Consider the following 24474-nt stretch of genomic DNA (forward strand, 5'->3'; position numbering starts at 1 on the left):
GGTGGAGGCTTGGCGTATCTTCCAATATGCGTCTAGGCGACGTTGAAAATTTGTCGGCTTCGGCAAGTGCATGAAACCCTAGGAATAGGTATGTACTCCCTCTGTTCCAAAATGTAAGGCCCTAAGGTTTAGTCAAAAGTCAACATATTTTAAATTTGACTAAATTTATACGTAAAAATATAAAGATTCACAATTGCAAATCAATATCAATAGATTCACCACAAAGTATAGTTTCTCAAAATATCCATATTTTTTCATATAAATTTGGTCAAACTTAGAAAATGTTGACTTTTGGCTAAAGCTTAGGCGTCTTACATTTTGGGACGGATGGAGTATTTTTCTATCCTTGAGAATTTTATCTGCAAAATTTTAAGGATAACTATTTTATCTCCTAGTCACTTTCATGTTTATCTATTTATGTAGCTTGATTTTCTATTACTAATGAAATAGGTGGTTGCTCAGAAATTCAATTCTGCTCCCTGGGTGCATATGCTTCCTCTACCAAAAATCATATTTCGAAGTGTTGAAATTTTTTGAAAAAAAATTATACATGTACATCTCCATAATATGTGTGTTCGTCAAGTTTCACAAAAAAACCAATATATTTTGTGGTCTATGTAAAAAAGAGAAATTTATCTTATGAAAATCTTTATTTTTAGCACTGAATTTTATCTTTTTTACACACGCCACTTCAAATTTACTATTTCTATCTATTCAAAAAAAATATTAAGATTCTTATGATATAATTAAGTATATCTATTATAAGGAATATTGACTATTGTATTTTTTAGTTTTCAAGGAATATATAATAAAATAAGAAAATTGCAAAAAAGTAGAACTAATTAAAAATATTTTATTTTTCTTTTCCCACCCTCATGGCCTTTCTATCCTTCTAATCAAATTTTAGGATTCAAAAGAAAGCGGCTAGAATTTACTTCTAGTATATATATTCCTCTAGAAGCACGTGAAAATATACGTGGGGTTTTTTGTTTTAATTTTTTTTGAAATTTCGAAATGTGTGTAAGATGTATTTCAAACTAAAGGGAGCTTGTTGCTTAAAAGAAACACCTAACAAAACTTCGCTCTTAGGTTGTGGGCCTGCCTCGTTAGCGCTTAGCACTGAGCCCAGCTCAAGCACTTGCCTTCAATCCGTAGGAAAAAAAAAGAGTGCCGTCCCATTCCCCAGCTACAGTATTCAGACCCGGGACGGCGTGTCGTCATGGCGGCGACCGGCGGCGGTGTTGCGGGAGGCATGGACCAGGTTGCGGCTGTCAGACACGGGACTCCGTTTTCCTCACGGCGGCCAGCTCCGAGCAGGCCGCGCTCTACGACCTCTACCTCGAGCGCACGCCCCTTGCCGTCCCCGTACACCAAGTTCGGACGCAGTCGACTCCAGCGCCGCCATGCTCCACGCCGTTGCCTGCGCCCTCTCTCTTCCGCTTCCTCATCTCCCAGACGAGGTCCTACTTCATTTCTTTTTCTCCAATACTATACTGTACTAGATTTCTGCTTCCTAAGAGCTTGATCTGTATGCCATATGAATTTCACAGGCTTCCAAGGAGGTTATGAACCGATGATTATCTTGCTACAGATGTGCTTGGTGGCAGAGCAAATAATAAGCACGGACGGTAGTTTCTTTTTCTTTGTATAAAGAGCCCAGACAGTAGATGGCAAAATAAAATTGTTGGATTATATCATGGAATCAAGTGCAACGAGAGGTTTCGAGGACATCCCCTGTTATTTTTACTGGTTGTACCATTGTTGACATCTCCTAGTTCTGTTGAAGCGCAACAAAGTAAGTATATATTTTCTGCTCAAAGCATTAAAGTTTGTATGCCATTGGTAGCTGAACAAGTTCACCTGCACATCTCGCTGTTCGAGTGTTTGTTCTGTATGTGAATGCTTGGCTTGCATATTTCATATTTGTACAACTAAGGTGGGCAGTACTAACTACTTACATAAACATGGGATTCCTGGAAGCTAAATTGGAGGTTGCTATTTGTAAAGATCAGCCATAAATGTACATAAACATTATTAGTCAGAGAACTATAGCTATAATTTATTGATAACATGCCACGGTAGCATAACTTGAGGTTCTAGTAAATAAAGTTTTTATCGGTGAAACAAACTGCAGGTATACATGACGAGTGATGAATCAGTAAATGCTTAGAAATTCTGATAAGCATAGTACATTCATGTTTAACCCAATTATCTGGTTTAATTCTGAAGCTTCTTAGAAAGAGAGAATTGAAACGTTCGATACTAACTTTACTCTGTAGCAGAATTAGGTGTTTTAGGATGCATATTTGCCTGAATAAGGTGGCACTACTGATTACCATAAATATGCAGATTATAAATTTTGCTGCCAGATTACTTACATGTCCTGAAACTAATTTTCTAATCTCAAGTGTTTGCTTCAAAAGCAGTTACTTTCTTTAGCACCGATGACTCAATGCGGCATCGAAACCAAACCAGGCATTACTTGGCTTCTACAAGCACCCAACAACTCCGACGTGGCATCAGAAACCCGGTCTTTTCACTTAAGCACCCAGCCTAAGCACCTGCGCTGTACATGGCCTTAAATTGCTTCATGCCATTTGGACTATGCAATGACATGTCTAGCATCATTATCCTCAGCAATGCAAAGTTGTAAAATCAGTTGCACGCATATTGCTAATCTAACTGAATAAGCTGCAGATTTCATTTCGTGCAGTGGTATTATTAACTCTGACAGCATATTTATGCTGAAAATTTTCAGCACAAGCCATGGAAGGAGCCCCGGTTTTGCAATGATGCATACCATGGATCCCCATACATTTCTGGAGTCGGGCAGCTTGGCCAGAGACAAGGGCCAGAAAGGCGGCGTACCACTGTGAGATCTGGGTCCCAGGCTTCCCGGTTCAGACAGCTCCGGTGCCTCTGATCAGCTTTCCGGGGTTCAACCTTAACCCGCAAGCGAACGTGGAAGGAGCCCCGGTTTTGCAGTAACCAGATACCATGGATCCGTTGCCATATGTCTAAAGCGTCTTGTGTACATGGGCGGGCACGGCGGCTGCGGTGGGCATTGTGGCCGGTTCACCGTGGCTGGACTGATGCCGGCAAGGGAGAGCTGCGCCTGAAGATGATGGTGGAGGCCAACCCCCGGAACGTCTTCTAGTTCGAGGACGAGGTCCCGCTGAACCCGCAGGTGGTGTAGCCCATATTCAGCTGCAACCTGCAAGTTCATCTGGGACAGCAGGCGGTGAGTGCGCCACTGCTGTTTTTATCTGATGATCACTGTTAGCTCGAATGCTCGACGCAGTTGCTGATGTTTAATGTGTTGGCAGGGCAGTGCTGGTGGAGCTCAGGGCCTCAGGCAACAGCGAGGAGGAGGGAGAGGAAGGGCTGGAGGTGATGATCCACGAGGAGGAGGGAGAGGTGGCCACGCTGCTCATGCCAGCGCTACTGGCGCGATATGCTCTTCGGAGATCTGGTGTGGCGGGCAAGGATCGACACCGTGTGCCTGCAGCTGCACCGGCCTCCTCCGGGAGCCACCCCTGAGCTGCGACAACGAAGTGCGGGGAGTTCTTCATCGACATGGACAGATGATACTGGCACGATGGAGACGTCGTCGTTGTACTGCTCCACGTGACGGTGGAGACGTTGCCATATGTTCTTCGTGCTCGCGGCAGCCGTCGACCCAGGAGTGTCAAGAAGAAAAGCCATTTTGGAGCAAGCCGACGATAGCGGTCAAGAAGAAGAAGCAAGACGTAGCCGGCCATAGCAGTTCCGCCACTCTGTAAATCCACATGTTTCTGAACAAACTGGAGAAATTGGTTGGTTTGCTGCTTGCTTGCGGGTGGTCAGAAAGAAGTTCAGAACTGGACGCATTTTTGAATCCGCAGGCCCGACGCCAGGTCCCACAAGTCAGCTTCAGATGACCAAGAACCACACGCCTCTGGTGAAATCTGTTGACAGCACGTTGACAGCTGTAATCATCAGGTGGCCCACACGTCAGCGAAGGTCGACGACCGTGGCCCCACAAGTCGGAGCGGCACCCTTTAAAGCCTCCCCTTGCCGCCTAGACGAAACCGTTGTCACAAACTCTTCTTCCCCTCGTCTCGCTCGCTCGTCTTCCTTCCTTCCTCACAACACCAAAGGAAGCCGAAGAGAATCCAGCCAGCCACCTCCTCTCTTCCGGGCGAGGCTTCGAGATGGAGCACCAGGCGCCGGAGCAGGATCAGGAGCAGGAGCAGGGGCAGGGGCCGGCGCAGGAGCAGGAGCAGGCGCGGGCGCTGGAGGGGCGGACGCTGCAGGCGCAGCAGTACGCGATGGTGACGGAGCTGTTCGAGGGCGTGGACTTCGTGCGGCTGCGGAACGGCCGCGCGTACCTGCACGCCGCCGACGACGGCCGCTCCGTCTGCCTCGACCGCCGCGCCGCGTCGCGCAACGCGGTGTGGGCCGTCACGACGGACCTCTGCGAACACACCGCCACGACGCACGTCCTCCTCCGCGGCGCCTACGGCCGCTACCTCGGGGCCCCCGACGCCACCGCGGGCTGCTCGTGCCTCCCCACCTGCCGCGCCGCCGCGCAGCGCGACCGCCACGGCCAGCAGGTCCTGGCCCTCCTCTGGCGGCCCTGCCCGACCACCCGCCAGGGCGTCTTCCGCCTTTGCGACCCGTCCGGGCGCTACCTCCGCGCCAACCCGGGGTGCCTCCTGCCGCCGTGCCGCCGCGGAGTCTCCGTCTCCGCCTGCGCTGGCGCTTACCGCGGCCTCGGCAAGGCCATCCAGTGGGTGTTCGAGCCCGTCCCCAGGGGAGCCAGGCCGCTACTCCAGAGAACGCCTCAGGTGAGTTCCTCGTCCCCTGCCTGCCTTCATCGATTTTCTCATCTGGAGCCAGCGTGTGATTATTGAGTCCCAGTTCACCGAAACTCAACTTCCGCTGAATTTCCTTCCTGCTATGAGATTTCTTATCGAATTTGGTTGGTTCAGGAACACGTGATTCCTACTTGCGTTTGAAGAATCAATCAATCACATTAGCTAGTATCGTCCTTGCAATAAAACTTGCTGAATTCAGATTGCCCAGTTGACAAGACTGCATTGCTTGCTTCCATTTGCAGTCGCTGTGGGGCAGGCTCTTCGCCCACGTTCCGCTGTCCGGCCTCTGCATGCGCTGGTTCTCGGGGCGGGAGATCCGGTGGCAACGCGCTGACGAGTCTGGCGCCCTCAACGAAGACAACTGGCGCTCGACACGGTTCACTGGGAGGCACACGATCCTCCTGGAGAGGCAGCTGGTGGGACTGCTGCCCCGGGAGATTGGCTCCCACCCCCAGTACACTGTCTGCGTCCGCGCTGGTCTCAATGGGCTGCCGACCCCTCTGGCCATCGACCTGCCTCGCAGCCGGGAGCCCCTGCACGTCGTGCTTTTCGCCTACACCGCAACAGGTCAGTCTGCTAAGCTGTCGTCGTTTCTCTACTTGTAAATTATATGTGGTCTCTGGCTGCTAATGCCGTTTTGCAGTTCTGAATGTTGAAATTGTTGATAATGTTGTCTTTTGCCCGTTCTCTGCTTATTTATGTCTGATTTAGTCCGACTGAAATTGTTAATAGTGCACAGAACTATTGAAAAAAACAATGCAAAATGCACTAGTATATATGTTTCTTTGAAGAATGTTGTAGAGAAGACGAAGTAACTGAAGAAACTGTGGAGACTACAAGCATAATAGTATCATTTGTTATCTTGATTTTGTTGGCTTAGTTTAAGATTGGCACTCTGATATTTCAGACTGCATGCCTTCATTTGTTTGAGAGTTGGGGTTTCGCACTCTGAAGAATGTTGCGGATCACCGGAAACTAGTGATGTGCATTAAGAAAGCAGTATATGGTCTGAAACTAGTTCAAAACATGTAGTATGTTCATATGCAATGCAACTTGTTCCAGATAACCTCCTGCTGTTGATTAGGGAGTGAGCTTAAGTTTTCTTTACTGTTCTGCATTCGTCTCTACTGCCTGCTATTCTACAAATTTTTACTACCCTGCTTAGTCTGAGTGAATTTTTAAAATCACATAAAAGAACAACTGCTTAGTATCATTTGTTATCTCGATTTTGTTGGCGTAGTTTAAGATTGGCACTCTGATGTTTCAGACTGCATGCCTTCATTTGTTTGAGAGTTGGGGTTTAACATTCTGAAGAATGTTGGGGATCACCGGAAACTAGTGGTGTGCATTAAGAAAGCAGTATATGGTCTGAAACTAGTTAAAAACATGTAGTATGTACATTGCAATGCAGTTTGTTCCATATAACCTCCTGCTGTTGATCAGGGAGTGAGCTTAAGTTTTCTATACTGTTCTGCATTCGTCTCTACTGCCTTCTATTCTACAAATTTATACTACCCTGCTTAGTCTGAGTGAATTTTTTAAAATCACATAAAAGAACAAAAAGTTAATGTACAATGCACTACTACATTTCATTGAGGAATCTTATAGATAACAGAAGTAACTGGATGTGATACTTCTCTGGACTATTCTGAAGAAACTGTAGGGAATACATGCCTAGTAGTATCATTTAGTAGCTTCATTTTATTGGCTTAGTTTAAGATTTGCACTGTGATATTTCAGATTGTATGCCTACAATTGTTTGAGAGTTACTTGAGGTTTAATGGTCCGAAGAATATTGTGGATCACCTGAAACTATTGATGCATTTAGAAAGCAGTAGATGGTCTGAAGCTACTTGAAACTTGTACTATGTATATATATGCAATGGAACATGTTCCAGATAGTCTTCTGCTGTCAATGCTGGTGGGAGATTCAGCTTTCTATATTGTTCTGTATTCTTGTCTACTACCTGCTTTTCATAGGTTTTTTTACTACCCTGCTATGGCTGCCGTGTTACTTGGTATATTAGCAGGGCGTGCCTAACTGTGTCTTGCTTTGCATCTATGGCTGCAGCGGAGGATCGGTTCATGTACCCAGATCTGAACGCAGATGCAAATCCGCCTCTGATGACCAACCGCACTGCAGATCCGCCTCTTCGACTCCCTCGCACTTTGTCCTAGATTTTATAGCTTGTGGGGATCCATAAGGGCTGATGATCCCTTTTTCTCTTGTGGAACCCTCGTAGGCTGAGAGAACTCCAATACAAACTAGTTTCAGTGATTGTTCGAGTTAGCAGGGATTGAAGTTTTTGGTCACGCGGAAATGCCTTCGATGCTGTAGAACTGCAGAAACCAAGTTTCATTGTTTTGTCAGGGTAGAATGGTTACCGTCTTGCACGCTGACATTGGTTACAGGTTCTTCTGAACAAAATGCTACTGTTACAATCTTCAGAATGATTGATACCACTACATTCAGGGAACTTTCACTTTTATAATCTGTCCTATGTGTTCTTGTTACCATGTGTGCTGGGATAAATTTCCATGATGATGCATTGGTACCTGCACAGTGGATACCATTACGTTTCCTGATACTGAAATTCAGAAATTTGGAGATGTCCGGTGTGCATTCACTTGCTCAGCTACAGTATTTGTACTGCAAAGACTGATGAAGGTAGCAACCAGTATCCTCGTCCCAATGAATTATTCTAGTGTCAGATTTGTGATTGATATCTTTTCGTGAACTTTTTAAGTTATATAGAAGGCTAGCTCCAATATGAATGGCAGCAAAAATTGCAGTATATAAGAAATATAGAAATTTGTACATCTATGTTGCTGCAGAACAAGAGTCATTATGTTTGTAAGCCATGTTACACCCGCTACTTGGGAGTTGGGACGGAATAAGCCTTAATGCAGTTAATATCCATCTTCCCTGATCCATGCTCCTACTTCAGTGGCATCGTCCATTTCTGCAGTAAGTAAATTAGCATCCTGGCGACTTCACGTAAAGTGTTACTTTGGTTAGTTCCATCCTCCTTGCTGCAGTTGTTACTTGTTAGTGGTGTTAGTGTAGTTGTTTTCTGTTGAACTTTTGCTGGCAGTCTGTTAGGGAGTCTGTTTTCCGCTAGATGTAGACTGTCGGAGTTGTTTTCTTTCATGTTGTTATGCACGTGTGGGTGGCTGGGTGTAGTGTTCTTCTTTTCTTCCAGATATTGCATTCGAAATACTAACCTCTGTCAATAAATGAATGTTGAAAGTTTATTTAAATTTGGATGAATGTAGATACCTTTTAATACATAGATACATCTAAATTTAGATAAACCTACAACAGCATGAATGAAGTAAAGCAACCAAAGGCAACATTAAGTAAAACATGGCAAACATAGGCAAATAAAATCAAACTTGTGGCCCCTTTTCAACAGTCTTCAGAAAAGGTAATAAGTCAAGGGGGCCCCGATGAAACCTCCTACGAGTGTTTAGTGCCATGAAAACCTTATAACAGATAACAAGAACTCAGGTCCTAGGGAACACAAGCGAGACAAAGATCCCATGCTTGCGCAAAGGGGCCGTCGATGCCACTGTATTAATTATTATACCACATCAATTTTAGTTGTAACAACTTATATCATAATTAACTTCACTTATAGATGATACATGTAACAACCTGCCAACATATCTAGATAATAGATCGAGATAAATAACATAATCCTAAACACACGCTACGACTCACCGGGCTTGCCAAATAACAAAAGTGATAGGTAACCGAATTGAAACACGGCTCATTAGGGATAACAAGTGGAATAGGACACGTGGCTCGAACATAATCGAAACATAAGGGTAGCAATAAGAGCGAGAGTAGAAACGTAAAATAGGTGAAGAGAGAGGGCTCACATGTGAAAAAATACATAAAACTGCCGGGAAACTTGTCGTATCTCACATCACAACACATAAGGGATGCAATTCTTACTACTAGTGTGGAAGAATCAGCATGAGCAGATGCAAGCATGCATGCCATGACAAGGATGATGTGATGCAATACTTATCCAAATTAAGCGAAATCAGAATCCCGACACACAATTAGGGTTGAAGTTATTTTTTTACCTGCAATATTAAATGTTTATTAGCATAGAAAGGACATGGCATGGTTGAGCTAGACAATTTAAATGGAACCGAGACAACAATTAAATTGTATCCCACATATTCCATATGCCATATATTAGATGATATGCAAAACTGCACCACACGACAATGCGAGATGCATACAAGTGTATGGATGGCATATTCAGATTCTACTCATTTTTATGATAAATTTACATAGGAAATACTTTTTATTTTGAGTTACCATTTGAAAGATATTAATTTGGCAAGATATACACATTTCTAGCCATTTTCAGAAAACAAGAAAAACAAAGAAGGTTTTGTCACCAAAGGGGGAGCTAGCCTAGGTCATTGATGCGCGGGTCCGGGCGCGGCTGACCGGGCACTAACTCAACAAATGAAGGACCCCAGGTTGAATTCACATATGTGTAAGGGTTTCCGAGAAACCTTCAGAAGCAAGGACCGTGGGTTAGTGAAACAATAGTTCAGAGACATGGGTGCGCTAGATCCAGATCGGATTTGGGACGTTTTCTCACCGACGGAATCACGTACAGGATGATGAGCGGGCCTAGGTGCCACGTATGATGCCACAGTGGCGAAGCTTGGAGGAGTCACCTAGCAGCGGCTGACGGCATGTTGAGGAACGAGCGGACGAAGCATGCCAAATAGGACAGACCAGTGGGCGAGGGAGAACCGTCATGTCGCGAGGAACCAGAAACTGGTGGCGCAGAGCTCAGGGAGCCACCGGAGCATCGTCGGTGACGAGGTGCTACGGAGGAGGGAGGTGCTCAACGTTGAACAAGAGTCACACGAAGTGATGGTGGTGCAAGTCCCTTGGATGCAAGCTTATATTGCATATATCTCAAGGAAGGAAATACCCGAAGATCCGGTAGAAGCAAGGCGAATTATTCGACGATCCAAAGCCTTCACTGTGGTTAAGGGTGAGATTTACAAGAGGAGTATATATCGGGAGTCTTGCAGCGGTGTGTCACACCCGAAGAAGGTCGATTGTTGTTAAAGGAGGTACACGAAGGTGTATGTGGACACCACGCGAGTAGTCGAGCTATAGCAGCCAAAGTTTTCAGAGCAGGATTTTACTGGCTAACAGCAATCGAAGATGCAAAGGATATAGTATGAACCTGCGACGCCTGCCAAAGGTTTGCCGCGAAACCACATTCTCCGGCAGCAGAGTTGATGCCAATACCATTGTCATGGCCCTTTGCTCAATGGGGCCTTGATATGGTGGGAATGTTACATAAAGCATGGCCAGGAGGATACGAGTATATGCTCGTAGCTGTCGATAAGTTTACAAAGTGGATCGAGGCAAAGCCGATAAATTCACCAGATGCAGCATCGGCAATTAAATTCATCAAGAGCATCGTCTTTCGGTTCGGAGTTCCTCATAGCATAGTTACAGACAATGGCAGCAACTTCACATCCAAGGAATTCAAGGCATACTGCGCAGAGGTAGGCATCAAATTACAGTTTGCCTCGGTGGCACACCCGCAAACCAATGGTCAAGTCGAGAAAGCAAACGGCATTATCTGCAATGGCATCAAGAAGCGCCTGTTGACACCATTGGAAAAAGCTCGACACACCTGGCCGGAGAAGTTGCCAAGCGTGTTATGGAGCATATGAACAACACCAAATACAACGACACAAGAAACTCCGTTTTTCCTGGTCCACGGAGCTGAGGCAGTGCTGCCGATAGGAATAGAACACAACTCCCCGAGAGTAGCAGAATTTGATGAAGAAACCTCGAAAAGGGCACTGGAAGATGATGTCGATGCACTTGACGAAGCTCGGGATGAAGTATTGTCAAGGGTCACCAAATACCAGCAAGATCTGAAAAACTACCACAGTCGACGATTGCGACCACGGTCTTTCCAGGTGAGCGACCTAGTTCTTCGGCTTACACAAAACAGCCATGAAAAACTCGAGTCGCCGTGGGTAGTCCCATACATCATCACAGAAGTAATTGAAGGAGGAGCATACAGAATAAAGGACAAGAAAACAGGGATTGAAGAGTCAAATCATTGGAACGTGGTGCAGCTTAGGCGTTTTTACGCTTGAGTCGAAATATATTCCTCTATGTAAACATACAATGTACCGAAACGCCCGCGAGTTTTCATACGCACTCTTTTCCTTTCAGGGCACCGAGTGGGGCTGGAAGGTTTTTAATGAGGCGGACTCGCGGTGCTGCAATATAATAAAGATATTGGTGGTATAATCTTTTTCTTCGACAGGCTCGGAGGCTTGCAATCCGCAAAATACAATATATATACTCAAGTTCACAATATATAGTTTCAAAGATATTTTGCCTTGGTTCAAGAAACCTCGCAAACTAATAAAAAGAATATAGCCGCCGACAAAACGCTCGGGGGCTAGAAATAAAGAAAAAATACAAAACAACTTACAAAATAGCATTTACAATATGCAGGGCCCTTTTTTACAAGAGAATTTCGACAGCAAAAAATAACTATTCAAGACCCAACAGGTCATCTATGTTAATCCTTTCGTCGTCAGCAGAGGCACTCATATGTTCAGCATCGTTGCCTTTGGCGAAGAATTCCGCATCCATCTGAAGCAAATCGTCCATCATCTCGTCGGCTACAGGCGTGACAATCTCGTTGATCTTTTCGATATTTCTCCTCCGCCTTTTCAGTTTAGCATGGCATAATTCGACAATCTTAGTCATATCCAATTTTGGATAGACAATCTGCAGCATGATCATAGCAAATTGAGCTCCCGCAGTTAATTGGGCTCTCACAAAATTGTGGATACGAGCAGCATCCCGAAACTTGTTCATCAAATCAGGAAGAGTCTTCGGTGGGGCGTTTCGAGGAAACATGGTGTTATAAACCAGAGCCAATGTCTTCGTACAGAAATCAAGGAAGTCGCGAACTTGACCTGCGCGATCTTGAAACCTAACAATTCCTCGGGTGTGATCCGGCGTCGCCCAAAAATTATAACCATGCTCCTGGGCAAGCCTTAAAAGATGAGTGAATCTCGCCTCCACACGTTGATCTTCGGTGACAGTATCCAAAAAAGAGCATGTTCAACCAAAGCGCATGGATAAGAGACAAGAATCAAATAGGTTGGTGAAACTGTGAAGACAAGAAGCGTACCCGCCATATCCTGCCTTGCGTCAGTCATCAGCTCGAGCATAAAGTTTTCTCGAGTAGCAGCTTGGGCGGCTTCGGCGACCGCAGCTTCCTTTAGAGTTAAAGCTTCCTGGGCTTGATGGAGTGCCTGTTTCTCTTTCTCGGACGACTTTCGGGATTGCTCCATTACTATAAGTACTTGTTTCTTCATCGCCTGAAGCTGCTGTCGGAGTTCGTTCAAGGTTTGATCAGGTTCAGTACTCGAAGAATCTTCGTTGAGATTATAAGCGGGAGTTCTCTTCGCAAGGGAAGAAGTGGGCAAGGCATCCGAAGAACGAGGAACCGCGGTATAGTTGTCAAAAATCAACTGGAAAAATAATATCGACATCAATAACTTGGGAAGATAGCACTTCATTGATTCATAGTGAATATTTACAAGCGTGTTACAAAATAGAGGGTTCCTAGTGAACCAATGATAAACTGTCGCAAAAGCTGCTACGGCGACACTAACAAAAGAAGAAGAAAAAAGACAATCAGAGACAAGTTGGTCTACTTGACCTCCGGTTTTGAAGCACTAGGGGAAGGAGTTGGTTTGTATCCGAGGAAGGAGAGGATTTTCTTTGAGTTCGACTTGGCGGCTTTGATCAAAGATTGCCATTTTTCCGTCTCCATACTCTTCACATCGTCAACTTTAGCCCAGTCAACGTGCTGTTGGCTCTCGGCAACCAAAGCGATGGTGCCTTCAACGCCAATCTTTAGGTTTTCTTGCCGAAGAGCTAACCCAAGATCTTCCTTCGGAATAAAGCGCTTGGCAAGCGCAGCAAAGGTGTTGGGCTCATCTGTCTTGGGGTAGAAATAGGGGAAGAGCCGAGAAAATGCCGCCTTGGCATCAGAGATACTTTGGCGAACTTCATCTCCATAAATTTCGAGGAGAGAAAGGGCGTCAAGGAGACGGTCATCTTCCGGCTTTTCAAGCCCATATTCCTGGCTGGTTTTCCCTGCTGAAGCAAATTCCAGATTACTGATAAGCATACGCAAAAAAGAAGGGATTTCTATTTTCCTACCCTTGGCTCCTTAGTTGTACTCAGTTTTCCCCAGCTCCTTAGTTTTTTCCTCAGTTTTCCCCAAGCCCTTGTTTGAAACCCGCAGAAGCAGCTCAGACGGCAGGATTCCCGTTTAGTTGACTGTTTTGTCACGTGTGGGGCCGCGTCGTGTGCGGCCGCGTCGCGTGGGGCTGGTAGAAAGGGACCGCGTGGGACAGGACGAGACCGCGTTTGGTTGCACGTGAGCAGGAGCTGGGTTCTGTCTCTCTCGGCCCCAAATTGGCATTATTAAGAGCACCTTTTTCCCCTCTTTCTCTCTGTCCTTTTCACCAAAATAGTATCAAATCTAGAGAAGCTTGCATTTCTGTATTTCTTCAATTATTTGTGCCTTTTGGCCCTCGTTGTTTGCCCAATATGGCAGCAAATCTAGTACTCCCTCTGGTCCATATGTATGTAGTTAAATCTAGAAGCAAATCTCCAGGGTAATGTACGATAAATTCACAGTCATAGTAAATCGAGAAAACAAAGTAGGGCCAACAAAATATAGTAGAATAGGGATAGATAATAGGGATCCCTCCCTAGATTATAAGCTGCATACACAGCAGCCAACATAGTAACAGGTTTGAGGTTCTTCACAGCACCATCATACTAACAACAAGGGATCCCTAGCTAACAACAAAGGGATCCCAACAACAAAATGGGAGGCAGCAGCAGCACATGTCCAGGACTCCGCCTACCCCATCTGGCTCTCCCTCCACTTGTTGCTGCTGCTCCCCTTGGGAGCCTTGGGCTTGAGCGGAGGCATGCGCCCGGCGGAGATCTCCACCCGATGCATGATGCGGAGGTGCATGCCGAGCGCCCTGTGCTTGGCGCGGAAGGAGTAGACGTTCACCGTCGTGCCGACCTTGGGGAAGGTGTTGCTGATGTTCTCGGCATGCGTGATGAGGCAGTTGAAGTCCGTGCCGCCGAGTCTCCCCGGTGCGTAAGGGGCACTGTAGACACCCTTGGCGAAGTAGGAGATGTCTTGGCCGACTGCAGCCTCCGCAAAGACTGGCGAGTCTTGACGTCCTCCTCCTCGTCGTTCTTTGCCGACATCGCTGCTGCATACTGATCCATATCAAACAGAAACTATGAGTGAATGAGTTGCAACGATGACGAACGTGCATGATAACAAAGTTAGGAAAAACAGAGTCAGCCTCAGTTAGAGTGGGCATGATTATATATCTACAGGGAAGGTGTTAGCGAACCAAAGCTCGTGCACAACAGATTTGTACATAGCAATGGTTCGCTGAACCCTCCCTGTAAAAATTTGTGCCCAACGATTCATCATAGGCAAAGAAACAGATTCCAGATCTGAACTTGAACACATTCCAGGTTATTTGCAAAATTAAACGGTTGATATCTTTTGATTAGTGCATAAAATAACTGATTGAGATCCCATGATTACTTGCATAAATTAACTGATTGAGATCCAATTATTACTTGCATAAATTAACCGAACGGCCGAACCCCAAATCTTAAAGGAAATCACGAAGTGATCAAAACAAAATGGAATAAAATCGGCGCAAATATTAGCCCAATACTCATCCATCTACAGATCCATCTACACCAGCAAAAATAGGGTTCAAAAAGGAATGGGGAACAAAAAAGGAAGCAAACCGTAGTTACCTCGTTCCATGGGTCCTCCAGGAAGGTGTCGTAGGGGTTCGGGGGCGGGACATACGGCACCGGCTCATAGGGGTCAAATCCCAGCGGGATCTGACCGCCACCGGCGGCAGCAGCCTCCGATGCACCGGCGGCTGCGGCGACGTCCGTTGAGGGGACGGCGTCGAAGAGGGAGGCGTCGCGCTTGGAGCCGACGGCGCCGTCGACGATGGGATTGGCATTCTCCTTGTCCATCTCGCCGGTAGAGGAGAGGGAGAGGGAGAGGGTTTTTTGCTTTGGAAAAGATGATGGGACGTGAGAGAGGCGTCGTTGCGTGGGCGAGTGAGAGTGACAGAGATAGTGGGAGGAGGCGTCTATAAAGGCGAGGGGTGGTTAATGCAACCCGCGTCCTACGCGTCCACCGTTGCACGTCTGCACGTCTTGGACTTCTGCAATGCGACACGCGTCCACGATTGCACGTCTTCGACTTCTGCACCACGACCCGCGTCTACGCGTCAACAATTGCACGTCTTCCATTTCTGCACCGCAACACGCGTCCTCGAGTCTAACCCTGGAAATTTAGATATACTCAGGTATAACCTCGAGTCATATACTAGCATTTTTTGTGTGCTCAGTTTTCCCCTTGAGTGCTAATACTGGCTAGTGCAATATGCTCAGTTTTACCCTCAAGTGGCTGGTCAACAGACAGTCAACAAATAGGATTAACTAGTTAAATGAGTCATTTAATGTGCAAAAAATTCCGAAAAATAGTGGCACATACTCATGGAGTCTTTACCACAAATTGCCAGTTCTCAAAACATAGATAAGTCATAGATAAATCAAGTTTTACCACAAATTGCCACTTCTCAAAGGCCTTCTCAAATCACCTAGTAGCTATGAAGGTGCATGGTTTTCCACAATAAGCCCTTCCCAAAACAGCTTTCCCCAAAACATACTTTGTCTAAATGAGGCCACAATTCTCACACTCATGTATATTTGTATTACAAATAGTTTGAGGTAGGCCAAGATGGGTTTCATTGTACAAAACACGCATTTTCCTTTTTTTAATCTCATATTTGAATCCCTTAGTCTGTTTATTACACAGGTGCCCTTGGTTTCTTGATACTACTCAGTTTTGCCCTCTCCCTCCACAAATTCTCGCAGACGTGCAACATTGCTCTGATTGGTCTAGCCCATGTCACGCGGACCGTGCCCGCTGACCGTTGATCGTATGATCTAACGGGCAGGATAACCCCTCTCTCTCTGTCGGCGGTTACCTTCCACTCTCTAAGTATGCTAAAGGGCGGTTTTCTGTATTCATTTTCACGCGCTAAAAATTATAAACTCTTTTAGGCATTACTTTTCACGCAAAAAATGATAAACCATCACCGATTTGTTGTAGCCATTAATTTTGACGCAAAAAATGATAAACCATCACCGATTTGTTGTAGCCATTAATTTTCACGCAAAAAATGATAAACCATCACCGATTTGTTGTAGCCATTAATTTTCACGCAAAAAATGATAAACCATCACCTATTTGTTGTAGCCATTAATTTTCACACAAAAAATGATAAACCATCACTGATTTGTTGTAGCCATTAATTTTCACAAAAAAAATAATAAACCATCACCGATTTGTTGTAGCCATTAATTTTCACGATAAAAATGATAAACCATCACCGATTTGTTGTATCCATTACTTTTCACGCAAAAAAATCTACATATCTTTGTATAGAAGATCGTCTGTATGATTTTTGAGGTCATTTAGAGAAGGTAGAAAAAAATCCCTTTTGAGAAGGTCGAAAAAACCTAACTTGTTACAAAAGCTGGTTTCAGTGAGACCTAACCAAATTTGGCATACATGATGCCATATTTATAACAACAAGGAATATCTAAAAGGGAAAGTTTCACAAAATTTGAAATTTAGGGCGAAAATGATGCCATACATTATGCCATAACTTGTTACAGAATCTAAAATCAATTGAGTATTATAAAGGAAAATAAAAAGTTTGAAAAATGTAAAAACGAAACAATCTATCTATCTATGTATAGAAGATCAGCTGTATGAAATTTGAGGTCATTTAGAGAATGTAGAAAAAATCACCTTGTTAGAAAAGCTGGTTTCAGTGAGACGAAACGGCATGCGTTTAAGCAAAGTGATTTTTTCGAACATCTCCAAATGACCCCAAATTTGCCATACATGATGCCATACGTGTAACAACAAGGAATCCTATCTAAAAAGTGTCAAAAAAGTTTGCCCAACCGTATAGCTCTATCAAAAAGAACCTCACCATGGCGCTAGTATAATTTTGGGCTTAGTTACAAACTTTCGTTACCTAACCTTCAACACGAAACTTGTTTCAAATCACTTTTGGCGTACAAGAAACAAATCCCACCTTGATTCAAGCACCACAGCCTCCAAACGATGCCGATGCCGATATCGGCATGGTCAGAACGACTATGCTCGTCGCCACTGCTAGGTCACCGTCGGGATGCACCGTCAATCCCGTCCCCTCATTCGATCACTGACACACCAGAGATACCGCCGAGGCCAATGCCGAACGTACATGCTGATGCCAATGCCGAACATGCATGCACGCCGCTGTGGGCACGACCACGCCGCCCCGCTATGCTGGACGCCACAGACCACCGCGAGGTCTTTCCCTTCGCCACCACACTCTTCTAGCACCCATCTATACACGCCAGAAAGGAGAGACACTAGTTTTCTATACATTGCTCGCGTTCGTGTCGGACACGGCCAGTCAAAGTTTTGAGGTAGTCGTCGATGTCGTCGACCATTTCTTCTCTTCTTTGCATGGTTAAATGCGTCTAGTTCATATCTATCTAGTGCGTCTGGTCTCACCTCATGCAGTTCTTTGTGGACGTCGATCTCATCTCGGCACCCCGCAAGCCACCTCCTCCGTGCCATCGCTGTAGAGCTCCGTTTAAAAATCTATTCCTACCCGTGTATTGCCCCTTGTATCAGCGCCATGGCCCACTTGTCATTCGATATACCGAAGCCCCACTCGTGCGCATTTTGGTCAGGGATACACCGATGCTTACGGTCAAACAAAGATGGATGGTCTGACGTGTCTTTGTGGGCTCTACGTGGCCCCACTAGTCTGAAGATAACGGTCAACCGTCGGGCAACCGGCCGTTACAGCACCTGTGATGGTTTCAGACAAGGTCTTGGGGAAAACTGAGGAAAAACTAAGGAGCTGGGGAAAACTGAGCACAACTAAGGAACCGAGGGCACGAAAATAGAAATCCCAAAAAAGAATGCTAAAAACAACTCGAGGAAAGTGATTGGTACTTACTGACAAAGCGCCGGTTCTGCGATTCCAAACGAGCGGCAATGTTAGCTTCACGAGCGAGCTGTTGGGCTGTGCGCTCACTCAAGGTGTTCTCAGCGTCATGAAGTCTCTTTCGAAGACTCTCAACTGAGGCAGCGTCTAGCTCAACTTTCTCACAAGCTTTTTCGCTCTTTGCTAGCTCGAGAGCAAGATCATCGGCGCGCTTATTAGCTTTGACGAGAGCCTCTGACAAAAGATATGGATAGAAGTTAAAACAAAGTGGCAAAGGAAAAATTGTTCGACAAAGAGGAGATAAGAAGTACCTTTCAAACTATTCGCATGGTCGCGGTACCCAACAAACTGAGTACCAAGACGAATAAATTGTTGCATCAGAGGCTGAGAAAATGAAAAGGGATAAGAGAGCCAGAAGAAGAAAACATCGACAGCAGTAAAAAAAGTTGGTAAGGCTACTTACATCATCCAAAGCGGAAGTCGACGAACTCCCGGGCAGAAGGTTTGATCCTTCGGCAGGTTCAACCCTCGCCTTCTTCGGCGAAGGGGCACGGGGGCTGCCGGGAGGAGTCAAGTCCCCTATATCCCGCTGAGGAGGCGAGGTTTCTTCGGTAGCAAGGCGAGTCTCGGAAAGCACCAAGGTATGTGTTGTGCTCGTGTGAGCAGTCACATTAACAACGGGTTCCTCTTCTTCGTCGCCACTACACATCAAAAGATTGTATGAGAAGATACAGAAAAAGCAATATAGCAAAAAAATACAAAAAGTGAAGAGAACTTACGAGCTAACAAGAGCATCCTCGTAGGGGTTGAAGGCTTTCCCCTCTTTTTCGGGAGAAGTCTCCTGGACAGGAGATTTCCCCGCTTTGGAGGTGCCGGAATCTTCGATTTCCTCCCTCTTCCTCTTATTCTTCGGGGAAGCAGCTGAAGGGAGTGAACGCGAAGACTCGGAAGCTTCGGTTTCAACTTCTTTTTCAGAGGAAGCCGCGGATTTGTGAGAACCCGCAACTTCACTCTCAGGGCGAGAAGTACCCTGATTGTCGCCAGTAATGACGGTCCGTTCCTCGACTTCTCCGCCTTCGGGTAGCGGAGGAAGAGAAGATAGGAATTGGTGTTTCTACAAAAAGACAACATATATCAACACTAAGGAATTCAACACAAAATAGTAGTCGACAAATGCTAAACTTCGAAAGGATAAAAATAGTTCACCTTGGGGAGAGTGTTGGTGCCGCTATACGGCTTCACGCGACATGAGGTTGGAATGGCGTCTTTTTTGCTCAGCGAGGAAATTTTCTGGACAAGCCTTTCCAGATCCTTCACGGAGAGATCCTTCGAGACGCGATCCACATCTTCGTCGCCAGCATACATCCAAAGAGGGTTCTTGCGGGCCTACAGAGGCTGCACCCTAATCCTAAGGAAATACGCTGTTATCTGGATACCCGATGCGGCCATATGCATCATTTTGATGCAGAGGCTGGGGCAACCCCATTTCGAAAAAAAAATCTGGATACCCGATAGCTCTTGGACACGGGTGTTCTGGAACTCGTGGATGCGTTTCATCAGCGCTTCTGTCGCCGATTTTTCTTCGTCGGTAGCTTCTGCATCCCAGGGGCGGCGGCAGAGGATTTTGTCGCTGCCGTTAAAAGGGGGAATGTTGTGTTCCACCGAGTCGGCGCATTCCTCACGAACATACAACCATCTTTTGCGCCACCCTTGGACGGAGTTGGGGAATTTGACGTTAAAATACTCGACATCAGGGCGGACGCAAATAACAACACCGCTGATACGTCTCCAACGTATCTATAATTTCTGATGTTCCATGCTAGTTTTATGACAATACCTACATGTTTTGCTCACACTTTATAATGATTTTATGCATTTTCCGGAACTAACCTATTAACAAGATGCCGAAGTGTCAGTTCCTGTTTTCTACTGTTTTTGGTTCCAGAAAGGCTGTTCGGGCAATATTCTCGGAATTCGACGAAACAAAAGCCAAACATCTTATTTCACCGAGACGGACCAGAACACCGAAAGAGAGCCGGAGGGGAGGCCCAGGGCTCCCAGACCATAGGCTGGCGCGGCCTGGAGGGGGGCGCGCCGCCCTATGGGGTGGGCCCCCCAGGCACCCCCTTGCGCCGCCTCTTCACCTATAAAGTCCCTCGCGACCTAAAAACCCGATACCAATGGTTGAAACTCCAAAAAGACTCCAGGGGTGCCGCCGCCATCGCGAAACTCCGTTTCGGGGGACAGAATCTCTGTTTCGGCACGCCGCCGGGACGGGGAAGTGCCCCCGGAAGCCATCTCCATCGACGCCACCGCCTCCATCATGCTCCGTGAGTAGTTCCCCCATGGACTACGGGTTCTAGCTGTAGCTAGTTGGTACTCTCTATCCCATGTACTTCAATACAATGATCTCATGAGCTGCCTTACATGATTGAGATCCATCTGATGTAATCGGTGTTGTGTTTGTTGGGATCCGATGGATTGTTACATTATGATTAGTCTATCTATATAAGTTTGTGAAGTTATTGTTGCTGCAATCTTGTTGTGTTTAATGCTTGTCACTAGTGCACGAGTGGCATGATCTTAGATTTAAGCTCTATAATTATTGCTTAGATTGTATCTACAAGTTGTTTGCACATGTCTATGTCCGGAACCCGAGGCCCCGTGAGTGACAAAGAATCGGGATAACTGGAGGGGAAGGCGTAGGTATGAGGATCACATGTTTTCACCAAGTGTTAATGCTTTGCTCAGGTGCTCTATTAAAAGGAGTACCTTAATTGCCAGTAGATTCCCTTGAGGCCCGGCTGCCACCGGCTGGTAGGACAAAAGATGTTATGCAAGTTTCTCATTGCGAGCACGTATGACTATATATGGAAAACATGCCTACATGATTAATAAACTTGATGTTCTGTCTTAATGCTATTTCAATCCTATCAATTGCCCAACTGTAATTTGTTCACCCAACACTTGTTATTTGAGAATTACCATTAGTGTAGATAGCTGGGAACCCTGGCCATCTCTTATCTTCATATACTCGTTCTATATGTCATTGGAAGTAGTATCAACTATTTTCTGGTGCCATTGCCTACGTATTCTTATTCTTCTTTGCTGTGTTACTGTAACTATTGCTCTCATATTACTGCTGCTTTCACATCACTCCTGTTACTAGTGCTTTTCCAGGTGCAGCTGAATTGACAACTCAGTTGTTAAGGCTTATAAGTATTCTTTACGTCCCCTTGTGTCGAATCAATAAATTTGGGTTTTACTTCCCTCGAAGACTGTTGCGATACCCTATACTTGTGGGTTATCAAGACTATTTTCTGGCGCCGTTGCCGGTGATCTGAATAAAAGTTACACCACAGAGAATTGCCTCCCACGGCAACAAGCTATTTTCTGGCGTCGTTACCGGGGAGGCATAGCTCTACTCATAAGTTCACCTGGGGAGTACACTCTATCTCTCTCTCTGTTTTTATTTTATTTTATTTTATTTTGCTTAGTGTACTTTTGTCTAGTTTATTTGTGCTTAGTTTATTTCTGTCTAGTATTGTTTTGCTTAGTTTACTTTTGTCTAGTTTCTTTTTGTTTTGTTTTATTTTTCTTATATACCCAAAAATCCATAAAATTTTGAAAAACCGAAAAATTAAAAACTGTTGTTATGGGAGAACCCACAACCTATTTGGAGCTTATTGAAATATATATGAATTATAGAGAATCAAGAACGGGTAAAGTCATGAGTGCTGTGATAGAAAAATTGAATACAATTGCTAAAATCTTGCTTAAACACCATGATATAAACTGTTGCTCTAAAGAGGATACTAAACATCTTAAATTTCAATGTGGCTTTAGTGAAGAAGTTTTAATTAAGAACTATAATTGGAATAACTATATTCATTTTGGGTTCGAAGAGGTAGAACAATTTGTCTTATTTATGGGAGCTTCTGAGATCGAATCCTTCATGTCTAAAAATTATGAAACTTGTGTTGTCTGTAAGGACCTTAAAGATTATGTCTCTTCTATCCTTAATTTTTGCATAGAAAGTTACAGTGATAATCCTTATATCATTGATTATAAAGAGAGACTCATTCATGCACAAGAATGCACTCACAATTTGCAGGAACCTGTGGAAGAAGAAATTGATGAACCTGAAAGCTCATTGGATGAAAAAGAGGAGGAAATTGATGAACCTGAAAGCTCATTGGATGAAAAAGAGGAGGAGAGTGATGAACAAAAGGAGGAAGAATGGATTAGCTACCCATGCCAACCTTCTAATGAGAGTAACTCTTTATCTCTTACACTATTTGATTGTCCTCCATGCTTACCAAAGGAGGATGAATGTTATGTTCCTGTGGATTCTCTTGAAATATTCCTTATGAGTAAAACTTGTGAGAATAATTATGCTACTGTTATCTATGAAATGCTATTTTGATAAATCTTATGATAATGCTTTGTTTGTGCCTGATATCGAAATGCATGGTACTAAAGAGTTTTGCTTAACAAATGTTTATGATAAAGCTCTAGATGATGGTCCTATGTTTCTTGATAATATTAATTGTACCACTAATGAAAATGGGATTGGAGAGGTCTTGACTTTATCTAGGAGTCCCGTATCTTTTGAGATTGATCAATCATCTTGTTATATTATTGATAAAAGTGGGTTTGAAAGTTTTGATCCCACTATTTTTGAGCTTGATAAAAATTATGTGTTTGTAGATCATGAAAAGCATGCTGTATGTGATAGTTATATTGTTGAGTTTATTCATGAAGCTACTGAAAATTATTATGAGAGAGGAAAATATGGTTGTAGAAATTTTCATAGTACTAAAACACCTCTCTATATGCTGAAACTTTTGAAGTTGCTCTTGTTTTATCTTGCTATGCTTGTCACTTTGTTCTTCATGAATTTATTTGTGTACAAGATTCCTATGCATAGGAAGTGGGTTAGACTTAAATGTGTTTTGAACTTGCTTTTTGATGCTCTCTTTTGCTTCAACTCTCATCCTTATGTGAGCATCATTAAAATTGCTGAGCCCATCTTAATGGCTATAAAGAAAGCACTTCTTGGGAGATAACCCATGTCTTTATTTTGCTACTGTTTTGTTGTGTCTTGGAAGTTGTTACTACTGTAGCAACCTCTCCTTATCTTTATTTTATTGCATTGTTGTGCCAAGTAAAGTCTCTAATAGGAAGTTGATGCTAGATTTGGATTTCTGTGCAGAAACAGATTTCTATCTGTCACGGATTTGAGTAGGTCTCTCTGTAGGAAACTCAGAAAAATCTGCTAATTTTCATGCGTGTTCCTCAGATATGTACGCAACTTTCATTAGTTTTGAGTTTTCTGATTTGAGCAACGGAAGTACCTCTTAAAAATTCATCTTTACTGGCTGTTCTGTTTTGACAGATTCTGTCTCTGTTTTTTTGCATTGTCTCTTGTGGACTTTAAGTAAGGCTTTCTAGACGTGGAGAGCTGTAGCTAATGTTTTATTGAGTTCTTGCAATGTGTCACTACAGGACTAAAGTGGATTAAAGTTTTTTGAGTACTAACCCCTCTAATGAAGTTTATGAGAAGTTTGGTGTGGCAGAAGTTTTCAAGGGTCAGGAGAGGAGGATGATATATGATCAAGAAGAGTGAAAAGTCTAAGCTTGGGGATGCCCCCGTGGTTCATCCCTGCATATTTAAGAAGACTCAAGCGTCTAAGCTTGGGGATGCCCAAGGCATCCCCTTCTTCATCAACAACTTATCAGGTCACTTCTAGTGAAACTATATTTTTATTCAGTCACATCATATGTGCTTTACTTGGAGCGTCTGTGTGCTTTTATTTTTATGTTTGAATAAATTCGGATCCTAGCAATCCTTGTGTGGGAGAGAGACACGCTCCGCTTTTTCATATGAACACTGGTGTTCTTAGCTTTATTTTAATGTTCATGGCGGAGTTGAAAACCGCTGCACTTATTGACATTTGGTTGGAAACAAAAAATGCTTCATATTGTCTTGAATAATTTGATACTTGGCAATTGTTTTGAGCTCTCAAGTAGATCATGTTTAAGCTCATGCACCATGTAGTTTAAACCTATTAGTGGAGAACTACCGTAGAGCTTGTTGAAATTTGGTTTGCATGATTGGTCTCTCTAAGGTCTAGATATTTTCTGGTAAAAGTGTTTGAGCAACAAGGAAGACAGTGTAGAGTCTTATAATGCTCGCAATATGTTCTTATGTAAGTTTTGCTGTACCGGTTCATACTTGTGTTTGCTTCAAACAACCTTGCTAGCCAAAGCCTTGTACTGAGATGGAATGCTTCTCGTGCATCCAAAACCTTGAGCCAAAACCTATGCCATTTGTGTCCACCATATCTACCTACTATGTGGTATTTTCTGCCATTCCAAGTAAATACTTCATGTGCTACCTTTACACAATTCAAAAGCTATT

General features: G+C 44.4%; 1 protein-coding gene across 3 annotated transcripts; it reads left to right on the forward strand.

Annotated features, from left to right (window-relative positions):
- The first annotated feature begins 1167 nt into the window (after positions 1–1167).
- LOC127343390 (uncharacterized) lies at positions 1168–7310 on the forward strand. 3 transcript variants are annotated; one of them, XM_051369517.2, is made up of 6 exons: positions 1168–1460; positions 1551–1795; positions 2759–3241; positions 3327–4829; positions 5102–5426; positions 6931–7310. In XM_051369517.2, exons 4-6 carry the CDS (start codon positions 4194–4196, stop codon positions 7035–7037), a joined length of 1068 nt encoding a protein of 355 aa, XP_051225477.1. In that variant the 5' UTR covers positions 1168–1460; positions 1551–1795; positions 2759–3241; positions 3327–4193; the 3' UTR covers positions 7038–7310. The 3 variants fall into 3 exon arrangements, with proteins under 3 accessions (XP_051225477.1, XP_051225476.1, XP_051225478.1); XM_051369516.2 differs by having other exon boundaries at positions 1551–3241; XM_051369518.2 differs by having other exon boundaries at positions 1551–3241; positions 3332–4829.
- The last annotated feature ends 17164 nt before the right edge of the window (positions 7311–24474 follow it).

The sequence above is a fragment of the Lolium perenne genome, chromosome 3, assembly GCF_019359855.2.
Source record: "Lolium perenne isolate Kyuss_39 chromosome 3, Kyuss_2.0, whole genome shotgun sequence".
Classification (NCBI taxonomy): Eukaryota; Viridiplantae; Streptophyta; class Magnoliopsida; order Poales; family Poaceae; genus Lolium; species Lolium perenne.

What these genes read in the sequence shown, in the direction of transcription:
- LOC127343390 (XM_051369516.2), top strand. Translation starts at nt 4,194, where the DNA reads ATGGAGCACCAGGCGCCGGAGCAGGATCAGGAGCAGGAGCAGGGGCAG. An exon ending in TACTCCAGAGAACGCCTCAG is followed by an intron (nt 4,830 to 5,101) that starts GTGAGTTCCTCG and finishes TTCCATTTGCAG; the next exon opens with TCGCTGTGGGGCAGGCTCTT. An exon ending in TTTCGCCTACACCGCAACAG is followed by an intron (nt 5,427 to 6,930) that starts GTCAGTCTGCTA and finishes CTATGGCTGCAG; the next exon opens with CGGAGGATCGGTTCATGTAC.